The 19,358-nt window shown below is 51.2% G+C and overlaps 1 protein-coding gene across 6 annotated transcripts in view; it reads right to left on the bottom strand.

Annotated features, from left to right (window-relative positions):
• The window catches only part of ARID1B (AT-rich interaction domain 1B), a 301,939-nt gene that overhangs the window by 83,380 nt on the left and 199,201 nt on the right, over positions 1–19,358 (bottom strand). For all 6 annotated transcript variants that reach the window (XM_060205256.1, XM_060205257.1, XM_060205255.1 and 3 more), the window contains one exon: positions 2,415–2,658. In XM_060205256.1, coding sequence (XP_060061239.1) covers positions 2,415–2,658 — 244 coding nt within the window. The remainder of the gene's footprint in view (positions 1–2,414; positions 2,659–19,358) is intronic.

Consider the following 19,358-nt stretch of genomic DNA (forward strand, 5'->3'; position numbering starts at 1 on the left):
CAGACGGAATATCTGGCAAGGGGATTTCACGGGACAAAACCCCAGCATTTTCACATCTTTTTACTTGGGTTATTAAGAAAAGTGCTTCTGAGCCAACGCTAAAAGGGGTGAGTCCTCCTAGGACAAATGCAGTTTGATTATTATTTAATTTTTTTTTGCCTCTAGGGTTATGGCTGGGGCTCGGTGCCTGCACTACAAATCCACTGCTCCTGGAGGCTATTTTTTCCCCTTTGTTGCCCTTGCTGTTGTTATTATTATTGTTGTTGTTACTGTCATCGTTGTTGGATAGGACAGAGAGAAATGGAGAGAGGAGGGGAAGACAGAGAAGGGGAGTGAAAGACAGACACCTGCAGACCTGCTTCACCACCTGTGAAGTGACCCCCCCTCCACAGGTGGGGGCCGGGGGCTCGAACTGGGATCCCTGCACTGGTCCTTGCGCTTTGTTTGTGCATGTGCACTTAACCCGCTGCGCTACCGCCCGACTCCCAGTATTTGTATGTGAATCTACGCGCACGGAACATGCTGCGTACGAAACGAGCCTTTCTCTGAACACAGGAGTCCACTCCGATAACAGGTGCAGCCAGCGCTCCAGCTGACGGCGGTTTCCTCCTGTCTCCTCACCCCCATCTGTGCCCCGCCTCAGCCGTCTGAGTATTTCTGTGACCACTTTTTAGTCATTCCTTGGGGGTGCTGTGGGGCCGCAGGGAGTCCCCTTGCTAGCGTTTGTAGAGCAGAGGTGACGCACTCATTTAGGATGGCTGTGTGAGCTGGCACTGAGCGGGGGCACTGCTCAGAGCTGGCTCAAGGTGGTGCTGGGGACTGAACCGGGGACTTTTGGTGCCTCAGACATGAAAGGCTTTTTGCACAGCCACTATGTTCTTTCCTCAGCCCCCTCCCACACGAGAAACTTTCCGAGTAAAAAAGTAAAATGGTTAAAAAGGAAAAGGGGTGGGAGCAAAGTTCCCGCTCACGCTTCCTGGTGGTATTTTTCCTTTTGATAGGACAACTGAGAAAGGAGGGGAAGACAGAGATGGGGGAAGGACAGAGAGAGACATCTGCAGCCCTGCTCCACTGCTGGGGAAGCTTCGCCCCTGCAGGTGGGGAGTGGAGCCTTGAACCTGGGTCCTTCTGCACTGTAGGGTGTGCACTTTACCAGGCGCTCACTGCCTGGTCTCAATCATGCTTTTAACTAGCTACCAGAGAATCCAGCAGTGATCAGCACTGGTAAGTCAGGGGCGCTTTCTGGAAGAAAACCTATACACAGCTGGCAAAAGTCACACAGGGAAACACTGGGTTTTCGGAAAAGTCACGACGGAGTTTCCTCTGTTTTCCTACAGAAATGTGTCGGGGCTATCTTGCGTTTTGTCTGCTTGATGAGAAGGGTGGGTGGCGTTTGCTGTGAGCTAGCGGGATAAGGATGAGGGTGAGGCAGCAGGCCAATAAGCAGACAGCCCCGCAGACACCAGAGGGGGCAGCCGTGGAGAAGGGAGGTGACCGCTGATGCTGCTGGATCGCACGTCCCCTGGAACGTGATGGCGTTCTATGAACTGAGAAGTGAGCCCTTCTCCCCACGAACAGGGTGTGCTGGCCCACGAGGAGGCTGAGACAACAGACGCGGGAAGCACTTCAGCAAGCAGGAGCCGCGGGGGGAGGAAAAACTGTGCAGTGACAGCGGACACTCCCTGGCCGGCCTCTCCTGTCACCAGAGGACCTAACTGAACACTGTCCCAAGCACATGCTCTGAGAGACAAGTGCGAAACACCTCCTGGAGGAGGCGAATGTGCGACGGACGCAGAGATTCCCAAGCCATCAGAGGTGTCGGCCACTGGGTGTTCACATGCAATGGTGGGGCGTTTTTAAGCACTGGGGCTCTGGGCTGGGGAGACAGCACAGGAGCTCTGCAAAAGGCTCTCATGCCTGAGACTCTGAGATCGTAGGTTCAAACCCCAGCACCATCAGAAGCCAGAGTTAAGCAGGGCTCTGGTGTCTCTCTCTCTCTAATAATAATAATAATAATAAATAGAACTGGAGCTCTTGGGTGGCTATGTGAAGGTCCCCATAGCTATGCTTCTCATATGTGGTTAAATAAAACTAAGTAGTGAGTTATGGGGCTCTGGGTGGTGACGCACTTTGTACAGCTCACATGTCACAGTGCACAGAGAACCTGGGTTCAAGCCCCCGCTCCCCACTGGCAGGGGGGAAGGTGCATGTGCAGTGAAGCAGGGCTGCAGGTGTCTCTCTGCCTCCTTTTCCTCTTCCCTCTTGATTTCTCTGTCTCTATCCAAAATAAAATAAAATGATGGAATAATAAAGATAAAAAGAAGTAAAGCAGTGCCGTGTCTGTGGCTGCTGGGGTCCCCGAGTGCCCCCTCTTGCCCAGGGCCAGCCGGGAGTTGGATCGAGCGCGAAAGTACCTGGAATACTTGCAGGAGAGATGGGGCCCGACCGGGACTGGTTGCTGCCGACGGGGGAGCCGACGGGGGAGGGCGAGGGGCCCCCGGGGATGCTGGAGAGGTGGGGAGACGCGTGTGGAGAGAAGGGTGACTGGGCTGGGTTGCTCTGGTCACCCTGGCTGCTCGTGGACCCGGAGGCGCTGACCGCAGAGCTCAAGGTGGCTTCCGTTCCCGTGGGGAGGTCGTCGATGGAGCCCGACAGGTCCTGGAAAGACAGAAAGAACAGGTTCACTGAGCTGCACGGATGCCCTACCAAAAGGCCCTTTGTGGAGCCCTTTCCCCTGGGAGCTGGGGGGAGACTGTTCTGGGTGGCACCCCCCCAAAAAAAAAAGCAATGCAGAACACCTGCTGTTGGGAGCCCTTGCTGGGGTCTCCTGAGGTAAGTCCTGGAGATCTCATCTCCCCGACAAGGGGCAGAGACAGAGTACAGTGCTCTTTCATGACGGCCGGTACTGGGTTCCAGTTTGACCATCCAGTTCAGAGAGCCACAGCAAGCAAAGAGACAGGGCTTGCCGTGGAAAGATGGGAGTGACTTAACAGACCGCATCAGGACCCCCGAGCAGCTGAGCGCTGCAGGCTGTGGGGCATCTGCGCAGGGGCCGATGTCGCAGGGCTGCTGAGGCTGCGGGCCAGGGTGCGAAGGTCCTACATTTTTAAGTTGCTGCACAAGTTCCACTGTAATAAAACAGGGGTGTGCCGATTTTCACATGACACTAAAAGAATATACCGGAGCTGCTTTGCAATGTGCACTGCCTGGATACAAATCCAGTCCCCAATGCACTGAAGGAAGTGTCCGTGCAGTCATCTCTCTCTCTCTCTCTCTCTCTCTCTCTCTGCCAAACAAAGGAAATGTCCGTGCAGTCATCTCTCTCTCTATGCCAAACAGACAAACAAAATAAAATCCCCTAAACTAGGGGACTCGCAGTGCACTGTATATGTGGTTGAGCGCACACATTATGGTGTGTAAAGACTCAAGTTCAAGCCTGTAGTCCCCACCTGCGGGGGGGGGGGGGGGATATTTTCATGACTGGAGAAGCAATGCTGAAAGTCTCTCTCTATACCTCCCTTCTCAACTGCTTTCTCTCTCCGTGAAAAAAATATATATTTTCAAAAAACATCAACACAAGGGGCTGAGTGGTGGTGCACCTGGTTGAGCGTATACACCACAGTGTGCAAGGACCTGGGTTCCAGTCCCCACTCCTCACCTGCAGGGGGAAAGCTTTGCAAGTGGTGAAGCAGGTGTCTCTGGCTCTCTCCCTCTCTATCATTCCCCTCCCCTCTCAATTTCTGGCTGTCTCTATCCAATAAGTAAATAAAGATAATATGAAAATTAAATAAAAAACACACCACACAGAGTCATAGCTATACAGATGATGATATGAACGCCACCATGCAGGCAGAAGGGTCCTGGCCTTACACCTTCTTTCTGACAATGTGAAGCTCAGCAATCTGAATGCCTGTTTTGACTGCCACTTAAAAATTTTTTAATTGTATTTATTTATTTATTGTGTAGAGACAGACAGAAATTGAGAAGGGGGAGACAGAGAGACACCTGCAGCCCTGCTTTACCACTCATGAAGCTTTCACCCAGCATGTGCGGACTAGGGACTTGAACCCGGGTCCTTGTGCATGGTGACATGTGCGCTCAACCAGGTGCTCCACCCCCCGGCCCCGGCTGTCACACTTTCTAACTTTCCATTTGGCAGACGCAGGAACTCCGGTGCAGCGGGTCAGAGGCACCAGCTGGGTTACAGCCCCGCTGATGAAGGTGCTGGGCTAAGACTGTGTGATTCCTAGTATCTGGAGATGTGACCCATTTCTTTAATTATTTGAACTTTGTATTAGACAGTCACGTCAGAAATCCATCTCCTTCTCTGTGCTTCCTGTCTCCAGCCTCCAGGGATGTTTGCCCAAGATGAGGGTAAACACAGACAATAGGCCGAAAGGCCCTGCAAGGCTAAAGAAGCCTTCTCTGGCACCCCTGAACTCTTCCTTGGGGTAAGGTCAGGACTTGCAGAGTGAACACAGATGCTGAGAAGACCCCGAGAACTGGAGCTAACCAGTCTGCTATAGACTGGCTCACGTGCTAGGAGAGAGACTATTCAAATACGCACACCCTGACGACGTCTGTACCTGACACAGCACTATGTACGCAGGCTCAGCGGACAGGTGGAGGCTGTGTCTTGCAGGTGTGATACTCGGTGACTCCACCTCTCGAGAGGAACCCGGTGCCACTCCTCCCAGCTCTTCTCTCAGCCGCGATGATGTGATTCTTTCTTTCTGTCTCGGGGTCACTACAGAAGCCCTGGGTCACCGCAGTGCTAGGCGCGCACTGAGAGAGGAGGAGCTTGTCTCTCTGTGCCCTTCTGAAGCAGAGCAGGGCAAACTTGGTGTCAGCCTGTCCCGTGAGTGGCCCCTGTCTGGGGCGGGGTGAGTCCCACAAGAGCTCGGCAAGTGCAGGCTCGTGAGAGGCCTCAAGGCCCAGATCCCTGGCAGCCTGGACGTCCAGCCTGGGCGCTGTGGGAGTTCTCAGGGCGGAGCAGCAGTGGGAAAGCTATTTGTCTGCATAATCTAGGGCTAAGCGTTGCAGATTGGGATCAGAGGCACCTGGTTACGAGACTCTGCCTCACACACTCAACCTTAATTGACTGCCTCCACGCACTCAATGTTATTAACGTTTAATTTTACCTCGCTGCCGACTGCTGGGACTTCTCAAACTAGGGCTGGGAGCGGGTGCAGGAAGGTGATCAGGCTTTGTAGGGGGGACTTGAAACTAGGAAGTGCAAAGGAGGCACAGTGAACGGATGGGGTTCACGGGTACCCCAAGATGCCACTGAATCAACTCGGGACCAGGCTCTGAGTCTCCCAGCAAGGTCATGTGTAGTGTTCAGTTGTGTTGTGCCATTAACTTCTTTTATATAATAGAGTGCCCGATAATTTGACAGACTTGTTAATGGGGGGAGGGAGAGGGAGAGCGAGATAGAAGAGACACACTAGAGCGTCACTCTGCTTGGTACATGTGATACCAGGAATCAAACCCAGGACTTCATGCTTGACAGTCCAAGGCTCCTCCTACTGCACCCCTCCCAAGCCCTGAAACTGTCAGGGATCCAGCAGGCGGTGGCACACCTCATTAAGTGCACACATTAACGGTGCACAAGGACCTGGGTTCAAGGCCCTGATCCCCCCCTGCAGCGGGGAAGCAGGTCTGCAGGTGTCTCTCTGTCTCTGTCTCTCTCTCCTTATCCCCCCCTCAATTTCTCTGTCTCTGATAACAAAAAAAAAAAAAATTAAACCAGAATGCCAAGTAAAGAATATCTGATGGGAACCCCCAGAAAAGTGGAAAGGATAGAAAAACTAAATCTCTCTGTGCTGTGAATAACCTCTAAGGGGGTGGGGGACAGTTTCACCCGGTAAATTACAACTTTCACTGTGCGCAAGAAACCATTTGAGCCCTCAGCACGGTGCAAAGGGGAAGCTTTGTGAGTGGTGGCTGTGTGTGTGTGTGTGTGTGTGTGTCTCCTCTCTGTCTCTTACGCTGTATCTGGAAGGGAAAATAAAGGTGTGTGCTGGGAGTAGTAGGTTTGTGCAGGCAAGGAAAACTGGCAGCGATAAAGGAAAGTCAAATCAAATACTACCAACTGTGAAACTGGACTATTATAGTGCCCTGAAAAATTATCCTCTAAAATGCTACACAAACTCCCATGTCCCTCAGCTGTGCTGATGAATAACAAACCCATTAGTCGATCAGCATAGACTGAAAAATATCACTTCCAGAAAAAAAAAAATCAGAAATCTTCAAAATCAAATGAGGCCAACGAAATGATGATGTTTCCAGAATTTAGAGACATGAAAACCTAACTCCCCCGCTTATGCCGTTCCACTGGTAGCAGGCTGTGTGAGCTTCACGTCCTCAGCAGGCCTCATGTTAGCCAGATGCAGATGCTCTGCTGGAGGGAAGGGGATCCCAGGAGCCTTGGCGCCCCATGTGGAATCCTCACACTCGGACGCCAGGGCAGCGACCTGAGTCTCGAAGCAACACCTCAGCCAGCAGACGGAGGTGTCCACACACTGAAGTGTGGAAAGGGAAATCGGGGACTGGACCCCATGTCCCTGCATTGGAGATGATTGGGTGTGAGCCTCTGGCTGTGAGGGCCTGGTGGGCTGGGGTGGCAGGGGTTTGGGTCCTGAATGAGCCCAGAAGCCCCTATCCCCAGGCAGCCCCTTCTGAGCCCACAGTCGCCAGCTGGTGACAGAGTAGAGGGGACAGCTGTGAGCAGGACTTGGAGGCAGAGAGGGTGAGGGCCCAGCTGCACATGGCAGTGGGTGATACACGGGGCCCGGAGCCATGCAGACTGTCCCCTGCCTACAGGGATCTGAGCCTAGCACCTGTCAGGGTGGCTCTAAGGAACAAAGGCCTTGACAAAGGGCTCCAGGAGCAAAGAACCAGTCTGGCGCGCAGGGAGGGGACTCAGCTGGGAGAGTGTCAGACTTGCACGTCTGAGGTTCCTGGTTCAGTCCCTGGCACTGCATGCACTAGAGTGGTGCCCTGTCTTCTCTCTTTTAGAAAAAAATAAATAAATAAAACCATCATCATCGATTATAATACACAGAGAAGGATACTGAAAATACAATGAAAAGCCCATAATTAAAAATCATATATATGTTTAAATATAGCTCATTTATTTATTTGACAGGGAGAGAAATCAGGAGGGAAGGGGGTGACAGAAAGGAAGAGACAAAGAGGGAGATACCTGCAGCCCTGCTTCACTGCTTCCAAAGCTTCTCTCCTGCAGGTGGAGACCAGGGACTTGAACCTGCATCCTTGCACATGGTAACTTGTGTACTCAGTTGAGTATGCCAAGACCAGAACCCTGGGGACTCCCATTCTCTCTCTCTCTTCCCCCCCTTCTTCTTCTTCTTCTTCTTTTTTTTTTTTTTTTTTGGCACATCCTTGCGTGCAAGTCTTTCTTCAGATAAAAAATAAACACCAGGGACTTGGATGGTAGCGCAGTGGGTTAAGCGCATGTGGCGCAAAGTGCAAGGACTGGTGTAAGGATCCCAATTCGAGCCCCTGGCTCCCCACCTGCAGGGGAGTTGCTTCACAGGCGGTGAAGCAGGTCTGCAGGTGTCTTTCTCTCCCCCTCGCCCCCGTCTTTCCTTCCTCTTTCCATTTTTCTCTGTTCTATCCAACAACAATGACATCAATAACAATAATAACTACCACAACAATAAAAACAATAAGGGCAACAAAAAGGAAATAAATAAATAAACACCAAACAGTTCCTCTGAAATGTTTTCAAATCCCCGCATGACTTCCCAGCACCTTGCCTGTCCTCCCTTTAAATTCTACGTTATGCTTGAGAATGTGGTGTGTGTGTGTGTGTGTGTGTGTGTGTGTGTGTGTGTGTGTGTGTGTGTGTGTGTGACTGAAAGTGAAGCTGCAAAGGCATGAACAAACACTCCTGTTACTCATCAAGCGGGTCCAGGGACTATCAGGAGAAAAACAGAAGAGCAGTGGCTTTCCCTGTGTTCATAAGCCATCAGGCTCACAAACTGACTGGGGAGCAGAGGGCTCATAAGGATAAAGTTCTAGAGTTCTCCTGCTGCTGACGTAGGAGACCTGGGAGAGTGGCCCTGCCCTGCCCTGCCGGCACAGAGGGCAGCCTATGGACAGCTCTCTTGGAAGCGTGTGAGTGAAAGCAGATTGCCGGGGGCTCCAGCTCGCAGCCTAGCTGACAAAGGAGCTCTGTAACTAACACTCCACCAGGCGACAGCTGAGCTGGTGGGGCAGCGGTTTGAGTCCTCCCTGTTACAAGAACTCTCAGACCTGTGGAGCCTTGAGCAACAGGGGAGGGTCACTGTGTCTCCTGTCATCCAGGCCCTGACAAGCCATCCCTCTCTGGGGCAAGCTGATTTGGGGAGGGATCTTCAGAGGGGCAGCCCTTACACCTTCCCCCTTTCCTGGGTGGAGTGAGGGGGGAGCCAAGGACTCCACGGGCTCCCCCCAGGCCCAGCCAGTATTCTGTGTGCCCATCTGGTTTGCTGAGATCTGGGCGTGAAGCTAGCTGGATTTCAGGTAGCTGACTTCAGGCAGAAATGATCCCTGACTTCTGACCCCTGGTTAATTTCTGTTTTAGCAGGTTACTGCCTTGGGGGTGGGAGGGGAGCATAAACAAAACCTGTTCTAAGTGGGCAGAATAGCGCACTTGAATAGCGTGCTGCTTTGCCATGTGGGGACCCAGCACTTTGAAGGAAGCTTCAGTGTTGTCTCCATCTCTCTCTCTCTCTCCCTCCCTCCCTCTCCATGTCATAAAAAAGGGGGAGTCGGGCAGTAGCACAGCGGGTTAAGTGCACGTGGCAAAAAGCACAAGGACCGGCACAAGGATCCCGGTTCGAGCCCCCAGCTCCCCACCTGCAGGGGACTTGCTTCATAGGAGTCGCTTCACAGGTCTGCAGGTGTCTGTCTTTCTCTCCCCCTCTGTCTTTCCCTCCTCTCTCCATTTCTCTCTGTCCTATCCAACAACGACAACATCAATAACAACAATAATGAGTTAGAAATCCCCCCCCTTTGCTTAATTAAATAAAGGAACTTTTTTTTTTTTGAAGAAGCAAATCAACTTCAAGATACCTTAAGCTGGTAGTGCCCAACAGAATAAGTTGCCAGTGTGAGAGTGGTCACCAGGAGAACAGGTGTTTGGGCATCTCTGGCTTAGAAGGGTCCCAGGAGGCCACAAAGATAAACACCCGATCAGAAACAGGAGGGATTTCAATCAGTGAGAGCAGCCCAGGCCTCTTGTTTGAGGAGTTTCGCAGGATCCAGTTAATGATTTCTTGCTGTGACTTCCCTTGGGTTGGAAGCACAGGTTCAAATGCCAGTTCAATGGTCTTGAACAAAAAGAGTGTCTCTTAGTCATCTTCCAAAGTAAAACCTGGTAGGGTCTCATCCAAGCTTTAGAAATAGTGAGTCTGGAAGTCAGGCAGGGACACTTTCTTAGAGTGTCTCTGGCTGGAGCCTATTGTTCTGGGGGTGGGGGCTCCCTGAGTTAGATGAGGTACAAGAGAGAAGGCAGGTGTGGCTGGTTACGCTGGGGACTGCCCCTGCACGGACAGGCTCCGAACTTAAACACAGCTGCCAAGGCCACACGCAGTGAGCTCTGAGTACCAACACTGCCGCACGGCACAGCCCGTGTGCAGCGGACTCCCCGGCCCCTACCTCCTGCGGATGCCCCATCAGCCCAGCCTGGCCAACCTCGCAGACTCTGCATCTACTCCGCCCTTGGTCTAGAAGCGGCATGTCAGACCTGGGGTGTCGACACCCCTTGAACTGGATGCTAGAATGGCGCCGGTAACAGAGCTGACTGAGACACAGGGAAAGAGGTCCTTCTCTTCAGCAGGGGTCTGTGCGGAAGGGTGTGTTCCCAGCCTCCCAGCAGTCCCCTGCTTTCACTGGTCTACACTGCAAAGGAATCCAAAGCCCCGGCCTCCTGTCTAAACGGATAGAAACAACACAAAGGTCCAAAAGATGGTTTCCGGGATGACAGTCCTTCCACGTCTAGACCTCAAGAGCACTCCCCCCTCCGAGTTACTCATCTCTGACTTTCTGCTTCAATGTGTGTGCGCGAATAACAAATATGTACCTCTTCAGTCTACACCAGGCACGGTTTTCAGAGATTGGAGGGAAAAAAGAAAAGGAAAAAGAAAGAAGGAAGGAAGGAAGGAAGGAAGGAAGGAAGGAAGGAAGGAAGGAAGGAAGAAAGAAAAAGAAAATCTGATGTGGATTTCAAACAATCTCGAGTCCCGCAAATGACACATCTTCCCAGCTGGGGAGGGGATAGCAGGAGCGAGTGTGAGTCCATCCTCAGAGAGGGAGCCCAGGACCGCGTGTGGGGGAAGGGGCATTTTCCCTGCCCATCTGCACTCTCCTCAGTGCAGACTCCATGGGAGACTCTTACTTTGGGGGCGCATTTCTGAGGGTCATCGGCCAGACGGGTACTTTACTGCACCGGGGTCTGAGGGAAGCATGACAGCCGGCCGGAAGCAAAAATTGGCATGACGGTTACATTTCCTTTGGTTAAGGAAAATCGGAAACCAAAATGAAAGCTAGTTAAAATGGTTAAAGTTCCCGACAGGAAAGGTAGCGGGTGCCGTGAATGAACGGGGTGGGGTTGGGGGGAGGCTCAGTGGCTGAGCATGGGACTTGCAAGTGTGAGGTCCTAAGTCTGATCCCTTACACTGCACTGCGTATGTCAAAGAGATACCCGGCCCCCCTCCCTTAACACACAAATGATTCTTTAAAAAAGAAGGCGACCATTCACAAAATGGAAGAAACACATGCCCATTCTAAATCTCGAGGAAGAAAAGGCAGAATATGGCAGAGGAGTGGAGGAGGGAATTTCTCTTTGCACACAACGGGGTAGGGCAATGTCTTGTCCTCAACTATGAGGAGATTTTGAACTCTGTCCCAGGAGGTCCCCCGGCTTTTGCACTAGTAACAACAGTCTGGAGGCATCCCACAGAGGAGAAAGAACAGTACACAGACGTCAACCCAGGATGGGCTGGCTGGAATTTAACTAGTTTCTGGTAGGATAATTGGTTCCGGTTCTTTTGGGATGATTGTTCACTGGCCAATTACTCTACAGGGCTACAGTCCTAGGAGCAGCCTCACAGATGACGGTCACAGTCCTGACGGTGAGGATTTTCTGCAATACAAGCTCGGCCACTTTAAGTCCTGGCGATATAAACGCATGTTTTCGTATAATGTAGTTACAACGTCTTGTTACTCCAGCCCACTGCTCCATCAGTCTTTATTTTGAAATGACTTTCGACCCTGGGCAAAGTCGACAAAGCCGACAAAGCACGGAGTGTCCCGGCACCCCTTTCTCTGCACTGCTCCACCCTATGCAATGGGCATTGCTACAGTGCTCTGCCTACAAGGAGAAAGCCACTTCCTGCGGGGCCAGCTTCCCGGTGACGCCCTCACTCTGAGCCAGAGTCCAACCCAGGATGTCATGTCACCTTGACTCACCACTCTGACAGTCCCTCAGATCTTCCCTGGCTGCTCACAGCCCTGCCACACTTCAGTGTGACTTGTCAGGCACAGGGATTAACCGCACAGGTGAAGGGGTGTTAAAGGTGAGGTCGCCTGGATCACAAGATTGAGGTGGTGAGGGAGAGGGAGAGGGGGAGGAGGAGGGGAGGGAGAGGGGGGGAGAGAGAGAGAGAGAGAGAGAGAGAGAGAAAGCGCGAGAGCACTAGAGCATCACTTTGGTTCATGGGATATGTGATGCCAGGGACTGAACTCAGAACTTCTTGCTTTATCCATTGCGCTGCTCACTTTGGGTAGCGGCCCACTCACTTTGCTCATGACAGAGAAGTCCTGGATCCCAGCCCGTTAAGTTCCAACTCCTGCCAGAGGGGTGTGAAGGGCTCTGTGGGCATCTGTTAAAGTCACACAGTGAGCAGGAGACCTTAGGGGTGACAGATCTGAAGCTGTGCAGGTGTCCTGAGTCTCTCTGAACTGGTGTGCATACTTGCAGCTTTTGTTGGTATGTTCTGCCTCGAGCAATTCCCACTCTGGCATTGTAAAGCTGCCTTTTTATTCCCACTATTCCTTCTATAGTGATTATTGGGATTTCACCCGTCAGGCAGAGCTGGCCTTTCTGCATTGTACAGGGTCGACACCACCGCACACATTCACCCAGGTGCTTACGTAATGAGTGTATGTATGGACACATGTCCCGAGCAGCTCAAGATTAGTATAAAGACAGATATAGATCACGTACAATAGGAACATAAATTCATGCAGCTGTTTCACTGCTGAATGACAGTAACCCTTCCAAGTGGGATTTCATGGTTACAGGGCAGGGAAGATAGAGAAAAACATCAACGTCATGCTTTTCAATCCCAGCTACAGGAGATGTAACTCAGCGGCACGACTCTGGACAGCCATCTGCAGACCACTTTGCGGTGCTGAAGATGAATTCATCTCATGACCCAGCAAGTCCACTGCCTGCCGGTGTATATTTGAGGCACAGGGAGACACAGACACTGCGTCGGCGTCACAGCAGCCAAACCTTGAGACACTCTAAGCTCGGGGCAACAGACCCGAAACCCATCCAGATGGATGCAGAGACAGACAGGACACTGGGCAGCAGCGAGTGGAAGTGAGCTACAACGCCAGAGATCTCTCCTGCGAGTCCTGCTCCCAGTGCTGACGGCGCAAAGTGCTTCTGGTCTTGGACTCCCAGCGTGTGGAGACCAACAGCAAGGAGAGTGAGGAGAGAGGAGAGACAGGAGCCTGGAGGTGGCACTTGGGGTCAGAATGGACACAGGAGAAGCAGAGAGAGAAAGAAGGCGGAACACTCCCACCTAAACCTGCCCCCCGCCCCAATGTGCCAAAGCCTGACCATCCCTGAGCCCTTCACAAGGTGTCCTCTGTCTCCCAGGACAGGAGAAGGCTCTTCGGTGGGCCTTCCTCAGGGACCCCAGCCCCCACTTATCTGCTGCAGGACTTCTGCAGACTTTCAGTGCACACTGAGCCTTTGCCAGGGAGCAGACTCCAGAAACAAGGGTGTGAGTTCAGATCCCGCTACTAATGAATCTTGGTGTAGAGATGCAACAGAGCTTCTGGGCTTGATTTTTCCACTGTGAACTAGAGGGGAGCATTGGCAGGGGGTTGTAAGGACGAGGCCTAGTGCTGGGGGTGTGGGGGGGGCGGGCGGGAGAGAGCCCAGAGTGTGAGGGAGCCTGCTCTGGGGAGCATCCTGAGGACCTCAGGGAGGGGAGGAAGGTTGTTCTGTTTCCCTGACGCCTGTCTGTGGGAGGCTGTGAGTATCAGAAGCCACAGAGCAAGAGGTGGAAGTGGGGTTGAAAAACCACCACTCAGGCGGCCGGGTAGTGGCGCACTCAGTTGAACGCACCTGTTACCATGCCCAGGGACTTGGGTTCAAGTCTCTGGTCCCCATCTGCAGGGAGGAAGCTTCATGAGTGGTGAAGCAGGGCTGCAGGTATCTCTCTGTGTCCCTCCCTTCCCTTAATTTCTTTGTCTCTACCCAATATATATAATGTTGTAAAAAGGAGGAGGAGGAGGGAGAGATGGAGGAGGAGGAGGAGGGAGAGGTGAAGGAGGAGGAGGAGGGAAAGGTGGAGGAGGAGGAGGAGAAGCAATCAGAACCCAAGACAAGAGTCCCCATAAACAGAATGGCAATGACAGAAGTACTGAGACTGTGAGCTTGAGCCCGTTTCATCCTGAAAGGCATCTACATCTCCCTTTAGAACAACAACACAAACCCACAACCTGGGTCTAAGATCATTTACAGATGTGGAGGCAGTTAAAAGCAGGAAAAAAAAAAAAGAAAGAAAAAGAAAAGAAAAGAAAAACACCTGTAATGGTTTCACTGCAACAGATGGAATTTTTATCTTGCTGTTAAGACTTTGGAACTCTGTAGAAGAGAACCCAGGTAACTTTTATCTGATGCATCCAACTAGATTACAGATGGAACTGTTTTGAAGCCACATTTTTTTCCATTGGAAGTGGAACTTGAAAACACGCCCTCTGGGCATCTGCTCAGCAGTACGCCACCGCAGGGTGGTGCAGTCACAGCGGCCCCAGGCCGGCACCTGCATGTGGGAAGCTTCCCTAGGGGTGGAGCAGGGCTGCAGGTGTCTCTTTTTCTTGCCTTCTCTATCTTCTCCTTTTGATTTATCTCTCTACTTCCATAATAAATAAATACTTTAAACAGACTAAAAAAAAAACAAAAAAATGCAGCCCCCCTTTTTGGTTCAGATCCACTGACCTGCTTAGAGAATAAGTTTACTTTTTCCTTTAAAGATTTTATTTATGTGGTCTGGGAGGTGGAGCAGTGGATAAAGCACTGGATTTTCAACCATGAGGTCCTGAGTTCGATCCCCGCCAGCACATGTACCAGAGTGATGTCCGGCTCTTTCTCTCCTCCTATATTTCTCATGAATAAGTAATTAATTAAGTAATTTTATTTATTTTATTAAGAAAAAAGACAGGAGGAGAGAAAGAACCAGAGGTCACTCTGGTACATGTGCTGCCAGGGAATGAACTCACGACCTCCAGCTTGAGAGTCCAAGGCTTTATCCACTGCGCCATCTCCTGGACCATGAGAAGAGGTTTTCCAAAGGGGCTTCTTTCTTGCCTTTGTGCTGGGGCAGCAGGTCACTTAACCCCTTACCTGTTAGTACCTGAGTGATTTTCCAGGGTGATTTTCCCCTAAGAGCAGGCCACTGCTTTGTAATCACATCCTTTTTTAATTTAATTTTTAATATTTATTTCCCCTTTTGTTGCCCTTGTCGTTTTTATTATTGTTGTAGTTATTATTGTTGTTGTTACTGATGCTGTCATTGTTAGATAGGACAGAGAGAAATGGAGAGAGAGGAGGGGAAGACAGAGAGGGGGGATAGAAAGACAGACACCTGCAGACCTGCATCACGGCCTGTGAAGCGACTCCCCTGCAGGTGGGGAGCCGGGGGCTCGAACCGGGATCTTTACGCAGGTCCTTGTGCTTTGCGCCATGTGCGCTTAACCTGTAATCACATTCTCCCTGTCGCCTCTGGAAAGGAGCTGGACACAGGTCTATTCAGGGCAGCGGTCAGAGGCCAGTGGTGGCAGTAATGGTGGTGGGTATCGACTCATAGCCCTGGGGCCTACCACGGTGAACACTTACTACCCCCGCCCCTCTGCAACACAAACACACAGGGCCGCCTGCATGTCACACAGAGCTGGTGCTGCACTGGGCTTGCTGGGAACTAGCTGGGGCCTGGGGCTCAGGCCTTAGAGGAGAGAAAAGAGTTTGCCCCACGATTCCCCTCAGTCCTGCCCCTCTCTCCCCCATACAGGCATCACCAACAGAGGAAGCACACAGGGGTCTCAAAGTGGCCTCCACTCTCTTGCCTTCTAGGTCCCGAGACCTGATTTTTAAGCCCCTTCTATCAGTCTACTGATTCCCTGTGGTGTGTGTAAATCACAAATTAATTTCAAGATTTTATTGTTTATTTTGACAGGACAGACAAAAATTGAGAGGGGAGAGGCAGACAGACAGACAGGTAGAGGAGGAGAGACCTGCACCACTGCTCATGAATCTTCTTGCCCTGCAGGCGGGAAGTGGGGGTGTGAACCCTGGTCAAATCACAGATTTTGAAGCAGAAGTGGGTGGGTTTCAGATCTGGGAATTAGCCTGTGAAAATCAGGTAACAGCAGGAAACCACCACAGTCAAATTTATGTAAGTTAGCACAAAGCACAGGAGGCAACATATATGAACAAATACAGATATTCGACTGCCTCAGAGGTAAACGTCACAGCAATTATCTTGGTGGGTCAGGCCTAGAATTCTCCTCTTTCATCTTAGGACTTGAAGAGCTATCTTTTGACTCAATGCTGAAGCTTTCATTCAGCACCAGGGTGACTGCTGGGGCTAGGTGTCTGTACGACTCCACCACTCTTTCTTTCTTTTTTCACTTTTTGATAGAAGATGAGTAAGAGAGACAGATACCAACAGCACCGTCTCCATGAGGATAATTTCTGGAACCATCCGTTCCACGGCTGCCAGTTCTTAGCAACATCGCCCCGCCAGATATTCGTCGGGATGCGGCATCATCTAAGTTCATTTCCCACGTCTACGCTCGACCGGACCTGCCAATACACGCGGATATCTTCGCCCACCCTGTCCGACGCTTGACGTCTCGTCACCCAATCTGGTCCCCTACGCCTACACTGAACTTCTCTGTTCCAGACTCTTGGAAACAGAGCTGGCAGTCAGCTGAGGTCAAGAACAAACACCTCATCACAGACCCCTGCGAGCGTCAACCCGGCTTTGACCTAGCACGTTATGATTGGGCCCTCCTCAATCGCTATCGAACAGGCCATGGCCAGTGCGCCGCTATGTTCCATCGCTGGGGAGCCAGAGATGACCCGAACTGCCCCTGCGGCTCCAGACAGACTATGACCCACATAGTCAACAACTGCCACCTCTCCAGATTCAAAGGAGGTCTCGAAACTTGACATCAGGCTCAACCTGACGCTGTTGACTGGCTACGGAAGAAGGGCAAACGCTAGAAGAAGAAGAACCACCGTCTCCCAGCTTGTGAAGCTTCACCCTGCAGATATGGACCGAGGCTTGAACTTGGGTACGTGCGCCTGGTAATGTGTTCTTGTTACCAGGTGAACCACCACCCCTGGGCTAAGTGTGTTTTTGTTTGTTTGTTTTCTTTGGAGAAGAAATAAGATGAAAGGGACCCTAGACATGGAAATGGCCTTTACCATGCAGCCACTATATGACTCAGTGAATGAGAGTATTAATTTATACCTGCTGGGAGGTAAACAAGAAAGAAACTTCTAAAAAATAACAAACAAACAAACAGACTAGAAACAACTGGACTGAAAGCAAGGGAGGCAGCTGAGTAAACGGTGGCAGCAACACTGTCAGGATTTTCAGGGTCGCTGTTCAGACTCAGAGGGAAAGGACATGGCTCGGCTGGACACATCCTGACACCCATCTGCAGAGGCTCACAGTGCACCCGGCAGAGATTCTTAGGCACATTTTCTCAAGGTCTCAACTATCCCTGCCCGACTGAGACAAAGACAGACATCAGAGCAACAGCCTGGAGGGAAACGTAACAGACACCAGGCAAAAACATCGATGCCCATTTTAATAAGGTGGCTTCTTGGTGCCCCAGGCCCCAGCATACCAGCCCAGGGCTCCCTAAAACAAGAGTCCCCGTCAGTGCAAAAGAAACAGGAGATCTCAACAACACACAGACAGGTGCTTTGAGAAAAGTGGGTTTTTCTGTGTTCCTTCCTCATGCGGCTGGCGTCTGTTTTTTTTTTCTCCCCTTCAGATTTATCAGTGAGAAAGAGGGAATCAGAACATCACCCTGGCACGTGCAGTGCTGGGGACTGAACTTAAGACGCGTGTCCTGCTGCCAAGTCCCATCACCCCGCTTGCCGTTAGTCTTCTTGGGCTGTGGCATTTGGAGACTGAAGATCCCCAGAAGTCACAGCAGCCACTTCTCACTCTCTCATTTAAACAACGTCCAGGGCCAGGGAGAGGCCGAGTGGCAGAGCATTCTGACTTGGATGTGTGAGGCCCCAGGTTCGATCCCTGGCAACAGAGCTGGTGGTGCTCTGGTCTCTGTCACTTGTGGCTAGTTTGTCACTGTTGGCGAGCTTGAAGAGACACTTGTTTTGGCCGCCAGGGTTATCCTGGGGCTTGGTGCCAATTCACCACTCCCAGCAGCCTTTTTTTTTTTTTTTCTTTTTTTCCCTTTTCTTTATATTTTATTGGGTAGGACACAGAGAAATTAAAAGAGGACGGGAAGATAGAGAGGGAGAGATAAAGAGAGACACCTGCAGCCCTGCTTCACTGCTCATGAAGCTTCACCTCTGCAGGTGGACGAGCATGGGTTCAAACCCAGATCCTTGTACGTGGTGGTCTATTCTCCATGGAGCTTCCTGGGTACTGTACATGGTCCTCCCATGTGGTGCCAGGTTCGAACCCAGGGTGCCATTCTCTGTAAGGCCCACTCTTTACCAGGTGAGCTATCATTCCAGCCCTCAATTTTCTGTCTTTTCCAAAGAAAATTGTACCTCCTCCCACTTTATGGGGGGGGGGTTAACGGTTTACTGTAAAGTTGTTAACACATAGAACATCGTAGCTTTAAAACACAATGCTCCTAGCTAAGGCCTTTGAAGTTTGTTTGATTTGGAAATTTTAGAAGAGAACAAATAAACTAGAAAGAATAAGGGAGGGGGGTTTGAAAGGCCAGAGCTGAGTGGAAACAGTAACAGGCAGAGCATTATAAAATTATAACCTGAGGGGTCAGGCGGTGGCGTGCCTGGTTAAGCACACTCACACTACGGTGCACAAGGACCAGGGTTCGAGCCCCAGATCCCTACCTGCAGGGGGAAAGCTTCGCAAGTGGTGAAGCAGGATGCAGGTGTCTCCCTGTCTCTCTCCCTCTCTATCATCCCCTCCACTCAGGATTTCTGTCTCTATCCAATAATAAATAAAATAATAAAATAAAATAAAATTATAAGCTGAAATAGTCATTCTAGCAAGCTCCTGCTTCTGCCCTTAGAATGGATCAGTGAGCCATATAAACCATATTTATACTTCCTTGTCCTTGCATGGCCTCAAGACAGACCTGCTTGCCTTTTGTGAACCTGTCTCTTCTTGTTTTTTCTGCAGCTTGTCTGCTTTTGAATTTGCCTCCACGCTGGTAAGTAGATAAGACAGTGTAATAAGGGGGAAAAATGGATTTGGGCTCTGAGAGGGAAAGCTGTAGTTTTTTTGTTTGTTTGTTTTGCTTTTAAACCATGTATATAAAGGGTGGGTGGAGGAAATGACTTCTGAATTAAATAAGAGAGATGGAGGGGGAGAAAAAAAATGAACGCAGAAGTACAACAGGCAGAGCAATCTGTTTGGAGCTGAACGGATGCCAGTCTGAGGCCCCGGGCCTCGGCGGGATTTCTCTGTGCGGTGCCAAACTCCAAAAATATTGTTATGGTTAAGAGAGAAATTTCTCACAAGCACTAACAAAGGCAGAAGGTCATAAATAAACCCAGCAGACGCGCCTTGTCAGTTCTCATTATTAGCGCCGCAGGCCCCGGCTCCTTCTGCGGGGCTCTGCTCACATGTTCCTTTAGGTGGAAGAGGGTCTCCTTGCAAATGCACAAGCCCAGGAACATGTCCAGGGATGCACGCTGCTTCACCTAGCCCAGAGGACAGAGCTTGCCAAGAGGAAATCAGGAGATGCAGGGGTGGACAGACGGGGGGATGGCGGGGGTCTGAGTTCCTAAGGTCAGCACCCAGCGCTGGCCCCACAGCTCGGTGTGGGCAGGTCGGTCCAAGCTGGCGCGGGGCTTCTGCTGAGGGCAA

The sequence above is a fragment of the Erinaceus europaeus genome, chromosome 13, assembly GCF_950295315.1.
Source record: "Erinaceus europaeus chromosome 13, mEriEur2.1, whole genome shotgun sequence".
NCBI classification, from domain to species: Eukaryota; Metazoa; Chordata; class Mammalia; order Eulipotyphla; family Erinaceidae; genus Erinaceus; species Erinaceus europaeus.